This window comes from Gadus macrocephalus, chromosome 7 (genome assembly GCF_031168955.1).
Source record: "Gadus macrocephalus chromosome 7, ASM3116895v1".
NCBI lineage: Eukaryota > Metazoa > Chordata > Actinopteri > Gadiformes > Gadidae > Gadus > Gadus macrocephalus.
The window spans coordinates 17702998-17711767 of record NC_082388.1 but is presented as its reverse complement, the minus strand read 5'-3'; the positions used below and the strand labels follow the sequence as shown (position 1 = coordinate 17711767).

The 8770-nt window shown below is 41.7% G+C and overlaps 1 protein-coding gene across 1 annotated transcript; it reads left to right on the top strand.

Moving 5' to 3' along the window:
* Window positions 1-1730: 1730 nt before the first annotated feature.
* smfn (small fragment nuclease) lies at window positions 1731-4897 on the top strand. The gene is made up of 7 exons (XM_060057059.1): window positions 1731-2032; window positions 2698-2781; window positions 2875-2952; window positions 3253-3364; window positions 3466-3574; window positions 4166-4219; window positions 4424-4897. The coding sequence occupies exons 1-7, from the start codon at window positions 1787-1789 to the stop codon at window positions 4554-4556; spliced, it is 816 nt and encodes a 271-aa protein (XP_059913042.1). The 5' UTR covers window positions 1731-1786; the 3' UTR covers window positions 4557-4897.
* Window positions 4898-8770: the final 3873 nt, after the last annotated feature.

Here is an 8770-nt window from a genome sequence, read left to right as displayed (position 1 = left end):
TCATAGAATCAGATTATTGTGTTGATATGGTTCTTACAGTAAGTGCTAGGGAATGCAGACATTGGCTTGTAAAAGACAAGCATTTCTGCCTTGATGAATTCATTGTGGTTGAAGTTACCAAAGAGGTCAGCAGAGCCATTCCCTAAATACCAGATGGCCTCTATTACCTTTTGATATTTCTGGTGTATATCAAATGATGAGTCAAATAAAGGCTGAACGAAGAGCATTATCGGATTAGTGACCGATACAGTGTGAGCAGGGTGCTGAATCATTAATGAAGGAAGATTATATTGCAGTCAAAATATTTTCAAATATTAAAAGTAGGCTTGTAATAGCCTTATGAATAAAATTAACAAAACATATATAGGCTACAATACTTACTATTGCGTTGTTATATTAATAATACATTGTAAGTATCATAGTATGAACAGAGCTAGCTTGTCTTAGCATTTTTTTATTTAGGTTATCTTATTTAAAAGCAGTCTTTGGGATGAAACGGAGCATGCCATGATTCTATGATCAGAGACAAACGCAGAGAAATTGAAAAGATATGATCACTATAAAATATTCTTAGGCGATATGATGAAAAACATTTAGAACAACATGAGTCAAAGAACCTACAACAAATTTAACTTTCAGACAAATGTAGACCATGAAACATTAAAGTCTATTTTGAAGCAATCGTTCTGAATATATTAAATGGAAATACTTTGGCGCCATCTACAGGCAAATGTGTAGACAGGAAGGTTGCAAAAACATTTGTGGATAGATTTTTAGCAGGCGTAGGCCTACTTATTTTTATTTTGGAAAGCCATTTGGTAAAGCTTAACAAAAGCTGTCTGAGTTTATTTACACGGCATCAGTTAAGTAATGATGGAGCTGCTTTTAAATAATCAAAGCAGAGATACATAGCATTGTTTTTGACAGCCAAATGCTAGTCGTGGGCTGTTCCCAACATGTAACAACACTATTTATGATCTGGGTGTTGACAATGTGCTGAGCTGGCGTTGACAATCTGTTTAGGAGCTCTGGAGAAAGTAACACGCCTGTTCACTGTTCACTTATGCATAGTGAGGGGCCTCTACACTCATTAATAATTACTCACGCACTAACAATATTTTCAACAGGCTTATAAATGTCACACATTCCTTTCATGTGGTCCTAATTTGTAGATATAATAGATGTAATTTATTCAATAGAGCCATAACATATCACTTTGGTTGAAAAACCTATTGTATTGAGAGGGTTATTATGGATGTTTTGCTTGCTTTGCATAATAATAAGGGCACGGACAGGTATGCAAATGCTAGTGTGTTACCGTCTCACATTTTACAGAGGAAGAAGCAGGCTGTTCAGACAAATGCACACGTAGACAGACATGCACACGCACAGGCATACAAAGTAACACACGCCCACACACACAAACACACGTGCGCGCAAAAGCACACACTTACAGATCATTATCATTATTGATTACGCCTATTCCGTATTTTTCGGCCTTTGAACCATTATGTCCACCGAGAATGTAGGCCTATGTAGTGGTATAAAATATATGTATTTAAATATACCCATTGACCTCAAATCGGTTCCGGACCACTCTCTAAATTAGAATTAAACAAACAACAACACCAGCCTCTAGGAATGCGATTTTTTTCTACGTAATTTTACGTTTATTTAAAATTAGAATAAAATAATGATTGTATATCCTTGACGACAACCCGTTGCTTTACGGCAGGCAGTTGGTGGGCGTGAGCATGCAGCCAGCGACGACCACTGTAACTGCAGCATGTGCGCCTTGAGTTATTCGAGGTTCCTGTGCAGAAGGTGGGGTCTCGTTTTCCGGTCCAGTGGGGCAGTTTTCTTTTCACTTTCAAAAATTAACATTTTACAGACGAAAAGGTCCGTGTGTTTCCACGAGATCAGAACAGCACCAGGACGATCTTCACGTGTGGACGTCCCCGTTTTGAGCAACAACATGTCATCAAACACATCAGACGCGATGTCCCAGAGGATGGTCTGGGTGGATCTGGAGGCAAGTTGTACCGTTGTTCACCCCTCGTAAGCCCACTTTGAGCTCCACACGTGTCACAATGTGCCTGCTGACCTGCAAAGGGATTGCTCAGCCTGCTGACACACTAGCAAATTTAGCTATTTTTTCTTCTCTTCACGCAGAGTCCGATGTTGTCTGAGTCTAACAAAACCATCAGTCTACCCCATGTCATAGTTAACGTCACACTACCAGCATTTTATATTTGTACTTCAGCCCTAAAGCGACTATGGATGTTCCCTCCATGCGGTGCTCTGTTACTGAACACATGTCTAGTCTGATTGGAGATAAACGTACGAATAATGCACCATTCAGCCTACTTGAATCGGTTGCCGTTGGTTACACCAAAATCACCGTTTCTCCTTTTTATAAACAACTTTCTACAATATTTCTGAAGCGTTCACGGTTACATTCTGCAGAATTGTAAAGTGATTTATCTACACGTCATCCTAGCCGCTTGCAGCTAGTTCTACTTAATAAAGTTCACACAAATGTGTTTGTTATCATTGTTAATGACGTGACAGAATCACAGTATTTATTTATTCCGTTGTTGTCGTACACTGTAGAAAAGGGGATCAACGGAGATGCTCTGTGTTACTTGGCGTTGTTCTTATAACCGGTGTTTCTTTCAATCCGGATGCGCTTTCTAGATGACGGGGCTGGACATTGAGAAGGACAAGATCATCGAGATGGCGTGCATCATCACAGACTCTGAACTCAATGTGCTGGCAGAGGTAATGCCCAACAGCCTTAAACTTGATTAATTTTCATTTGAAGTAGAGCATATCCATTGATGACTCAATTCTATAATTTTCCTCCAATTGCAGGGACCAAATCTGATTATAAATCAACCAACTGAGCTCCTGGACGGAATGTCTGATTGGTGTAAAGAGCATCATGGCAAGGTGTGGTAACAGTTCTAGATGGCTCTGGTCTGTATGTTCCCGTATCCGTGTAACATTCTCTGTAGAAGAACTACAGGCCATATTGCAAATCAGGCCTACTACCGGCTTCCCCTGCAGTATTATCTTAGTATTGATTTCAGGCATGCAAAGTTATGCAGCAAAGGTCGCCCAGGGCTACGCATCAATGGAACTGTGCTTTAAAGCAATGTGATCATCTCAAACTGCTTTCAGGTTTTGTTTGCCGAATATAATTCCTGATCAATAATTCATAGTTTAGTTATGTGTTTGTTGGGGGCTCAGTCGGGTCTGACTCAGTCAGTGAAGGACAGCAAGGTCAGCCTCCAGCAAGCGGAGTACGAGTTCCTCTCCTTCATCAGGCAACACACGCAGCCCGGCCAGTGTCCCCTCGCTGGTGAGTGTTGTACAGACCGACACATACTCGCCCCCTTCCTGTTGGCTGTCAGACCCTGCATGTTAACATGCGGCACCCCTCCCTCCTCCTCCCTCTCCCAGGTAACTCTGTGCACGCCGACAAGAAGTTCCTGGACAAATACATGCCCCAGTTCATGTACCATCTCCACTACAGGATCATCGACGTCAGCACCATTAAGGAGCTTTGCAGGTGACCCCACAGCTTTGGGCCAATTGATGTTTCCCCGATAGGCAGGTCCCTAAGGTGGTTGGTACGACCCTGGACTAAAAGGTCTGGAACCTGGTATACAGGCCTTATTTTACATGCTGAGTATTTTCTGCTCTCCAAGCCATACAATGCGTCAGGAGGCCATTAATGACGGTTTTGATTTAAAGATATGCTAAGCTGAGCACTAACTCTCAAAATCAAACATCACTGGCGTTTACTGTCACCTGGGTTTATCCGCGAGTCGCTGGGCTCTTCCTCCGCCGCGTGTAGCACGTGAAACCTATCGATACTGCTTAAAGTAATAATTGTATTATTATATTCACATATGTCAGTGTCTGTTGTTGCTTATTCTGATTATTTGAAACAAATATTGGCATTCTCCGCCCCCACCCCAACCAGTTTGCGTTGCCATGGTTAACGCATTGATGTGGAAACTTTGGGCCTTTCAGACCACTTGGCTGTTATTCTGTCAGTCTTAATGCCCATTAATTCACTCAAAAGCTGTTGTACTCAACTCAACGCTTTGCTTTAGTAATTAGGATTTCACTAGAATTTCCTTTGTGTGTTTTCTAGACGGTGGTTTCCAGAGGAATACAAGCTGGCTCCCCAGAAGAAAGCGTCTCACAGGTTGGTCATCCTTACCCGGGCAAAACGCACACAGAGCAACGCCTGCCACCAATTTCGTTCAAATACTCAACCGTATAAATGAACAGATGATCACCGAAATCTTCATCTGTTCTATTGAGGAAAGTTGCATCAATACCAAGCCAAGGTGATCTGGGGAGGGTTGTGGTAATCTCTACTGTTTGTTGATTGGCGTGTGTGTCTCAGGGCGCTGGGCGACATCCAGGAGAGCATCAGAGAGCTGCAGTTCTACAGAGCCCACGTGTTCAGAAGCCCTGCCGAGCAGAAGAACCTCCAGGTCACCCAGAACGGAGACGGCGACAAGACGGCGCACAACTAAATCACTATCCCACTGGAGGCCCACTGTTAGTGGCTGTCTGCGGGGAGCCTGTGTGCACGCACAGTTTGCAAGAAATAATCATCAGTTTCATCAGTTAATAATCATCAGACTCATTTAGTTTTGTCTCCCTGTTTTTGTTTGGTTCAAGAAAATGACTCAGACTTCAGTTCCCTGTTAAATGTCTGTTTCAACTTTGTTTAGTTTTTGCGGTTGCTTCTTTGATTCAAAAGTGAATGTAAATGTTGTATTTATTTAGCCAGTTTAGAATCTGATATTCAATTGAAATTTTGCTTTATTCAAAAAAGAACCAATTGAGACAATAAAATCTTGTTATAAGGAGACATGTAGCATTTGTATTTATTGTCGTAATCGAGTTATTGGTAGTGTTGGTGTCCAACACTAGGTGGCAGTGTGCACCTTCGTCTAGCATCAACAAAAACAAGTATCAGTATCATCTTTAGTAGAAAGAAACTGTTTTCTAATGAAGCGGATAGAGACTACCATCACCTAATTTTGCTTGCAGTGCAGCATACGTTGAATTATTCATGGGTTATTCTCCTATAGGCTGTTGCACCAAATTCAGACTGAAACTTAATGTATACTTGTACAACTCAATCCTACTTGCCTTTCTTTCCCACATTTTAACAGATTCTAACCATGCACCTTTCTTATGTGGACTATATTTAATGAAACATTAATACTGGATATTGTTTTTGTTCAAGTGCTATCGCACTTGATTGCAAATAACAGTGGTCTCTAATTAACCTGAACAACCTGACTTAGAATGAACACTTATGGGTTGGCAGATGAGGACACATTACTGCTCTCAATCTAGCTGTTTATAAAGTGTGTGTGTGTTAGGGGGGATGGTTTATGGGTATAAGGAGCCCTCATGTCTCTTTAAATAATTAAAGTCTAATCAGTACAATGCAGGTGTGTGTTTTCCGCATTGCATTTTGGCAGTAAAGCAATCTAGTTCCCACTAGCGTAGTTTAAAGAAACGACTGTTCTACTGCCAGAGGAGTGGGGAGGTGGTGGAGGAAGGGGAGGGTGGAGCTGCCTGATTCCTCACGTTAAGAGGTGTGATTAGGGAGACACCAGGCTGCGCTCTACCTGCAGTTGAGGGAATTCTGGGTAAAAAGCGCCATCTGTTCTGTGGCCGCAGTGTAACCCTGTGGCATCAGCAAGCTCTCGTTTCTCTCCCAGTAACAAACGCCTCTGTGTGTGTGTGGTGTGTGTGTCCTGTAGAAACCTGAATACATATCTGTGTGAGCAACATGGATTTAAGTCATTGCATCCATGTTCATCCGTTGATCATAAATGTTGTGATATTGTCCTAAAATTAGGGGCATGCCAATGCCTTTTTTAATTTTACAGAATGTATTTTTAGTTTTGCCAATCCCTTTCATCCAAATCCTTGGGTACTTTTTCTCCTCTATCCAACATTTTCTTATTCTGCCTTCAAACACAATGCTATGATTGACAGCTTGATCGACATCCTTTGTAAACAAGCAAAGACTATCCCAGAACAATCGTTGTCAATCAAACGTAAACGGCTTGTACCTGCGCTGCCACACAACACACTATCTAATCCTGGATTATGGTAATTTGGTTTGAGTACACCAACTAATACGCACACGCACTCACACACACACACACACACACACACACACACACACACACACACACACACACACACACACACACTAACCAGACAAATGTTTCCTGTGCTACCTGAATAGAATGAGTCAGACTATAGCGGTTGAAGGGACTTGTTCTCCTGGCCCTCTGCCAGTCATCTCTGACCACGCTGCCAGTCATTCCGGCGGGGTAAAAGGCGCTACAGGACCACATGTCCATCAACTGTCGCACCTGTATGTTGGAGAAAGGGTTTATGACAACAGAATAGAGCCCAACGTGAGGCTATGCAGTTTCTGTGTGAGTGTATGAACACAATGATTCTTCGAGGAATTTGCTGGGACATTGGTGCAGGAACAAGTTGGTGTTCCTTTTTTCTTGTTCATAAATGAAGACATTTCCACCCTAAATTGATACAGAAAAGGCAAAAGTTGGTGGAGAAAAAGTTGCCTGAATTCAGGAAATGTTTTTTGATGCTCAAAATATCCTGGGGGAGGAATTCCAGAGCCCCCACTTCATGTGGTGTCGGTGTGAATAGATGAGTTTAATTTTGCGTATGTTTGCATGTGCTTTTCTAAACGGTGTCTGCCTAAAAATAAAGAGTTAACATTTTCTATATTCTTGTGTGGAGGAATCCAAGTGGGATCCTTCATCTGTGCGCTCTAACTATCTTTTATACTTTCACAAACAATGATCTGATGTCCATTGTCTTGTTTGTAAGCCTACTTGATAGTCACTGCTCTGGAATGTTACTCAACTTGGCTTTTGTCCTCACATGCCCTCTTTCAATGGTAGAAATGATGCTGCCATAAAAGTGCAGCATTTTCAATGCAAATTTCGATGAAATGTAGTTGGTTCCATGTTGCTGTACCAACATGGTACCAATGATTATTATTATGAAACTAATTTGTATTGAAGTTTTTCTGTTTTGTTGCTGCTATGAATGAAGAACATCTTTGTTTCCCACTGTTTAATTGGTGAGAGCTCTTTGTGCTACGTACCAATTGAAAAAATGGATTAGCCATCAACAACATCATTCGTCGATGGGAACTAATTGAATAGCTAGGGAAAAAGACAGAATGTATTCAAGAATAAAAAACTGTAGAGCTAGATTTATGATAATTAATATGCAACCATGCGGGCGGTCAATACGTCTTCTATAGTTCCCTCTAACCAGCTTCTTGTTCAATTATCCGCCCGGTTTAAATAGGAGAGCAGATGAGCTGCAGTGATTAGGGCAAATGAAAGTGCTGACTGCATTGTAGGAAGGCAACGTTGCACCACTCACACAACGATCATGCACCCCATGCACTTGCGTACGCACAGAAAAAAAAAAACACACACACACACACGCGCACACACACAGACACGCACACACACATGCTGACACCGACGCACACACACAAACACAAACAACACACGTGCTGTAGAACTGTGTCAGCAATCTGGGTTTTGGTGTTGATTTTAATCTGATCTTGATGAATCTTCTTTTAAAGCAAACTTCAGGGGGGTGTGGGGGAGGGGGGGGGGGCTGTTGTAACTGTGATCGGCCTGCACCAGCTTGTAGTATATCAAAATGAATGTAATGCAGCCCCATTGATCAGCCCAGGACCACACGCATCACATGTCATATCATGCAACTTACTTTAAAAACATATGGCCGGGCCAGTGTGCACCCTCAGCAAAAAGCACAGATTTCAGCCATGGGAGGAGCGTGGGGGAGGGCGGGATGGGATACTCTCACACTATCTGTCTATGTAGTACAAAATGGAGGCCAATGTTAACGCTTTGTTTAACAGATCCAACCATTTCTCAGTTACCTTGTATTTTACCGTTGCCTTTTGCTGCTACCTGGCATGTTGTCTACCTGACCTTTAGCACATGGACAGGATTTCTTTGTTGTCGCTTGTTTCGGTTGTGGCATTTGAAACACAGACAGTAGCCCGTGTTGTTTCTCTGTGTGTCTAACAGTGGAGATGTCACAGAACATCTCCCCATACGATTTTAGAGCCACATCCCTCATAGTGAGCTCGAAGGAATAGAAAGATAAAACACACAACAAAAGAAACAGTACGCCTACTTAAAAAGCCAAGGTTTTTTTCCTCCCAAGGAGATCTCCTTCAACAGAAAAGTAAGTATAGTATACATGGAATAAGTACCAAAAGTGCCAATATGAAAAACAGTTCAATAACAGGGAGAGCATTGCAGGAGCTAGATTATGGGCCAATGCCTTTAAGCGGTTCCCAAACGTAGATTGTACTATCGCTCGTTGACTCCTCACTTGGGTCTGTTTACAACCCAAGACTTTACTCCTGTCTTTTTATATTTCCAGCTTTGCTCAAAGTGTGGTTTTGGGTCATTGTGAGCTCCATTTTATACTATTGGAGCATTGTATCTGGCATTTACTTTCATTTTGAAGTCAATGGCTTTGGCTAGTTGCTTTTTTTGCTTTTTTTTTTTTTTTTTGCATGCTAATAACATATTTAACTATTTAACCACATATCCAAGATGCAGACTACACTTATTCAATTCAATTCAGTTTATTTAAGAAGAGGACAGTGCAATTAATCTAGCTG

Bases quoted from the DNA above. Each gene is read 5' to 3' on its own strand.
- smfn (XM_060057059.1), top strand. From the start codon at position 1,787: ATGTGCGCCTTGAGTTATTCGAGGTTCCTGTGCAGAAGGTGGGGTCTC. The intron at 3,575-4,165 runs GTGACCCCACAG...TGTGTTTTCTAG, and splicing joins ACCATTAAGGAGCTTTGCAG to ACGGTGGTTTCCAGAGGAAT. The intron at 4,220-4,423 runs GTTGGTCATCCT...TGTGTGTCTCAG, and splicing joins CAGAAGAAAGCGTCTCACAG to GGCGCTGGGCGACATCCAGG.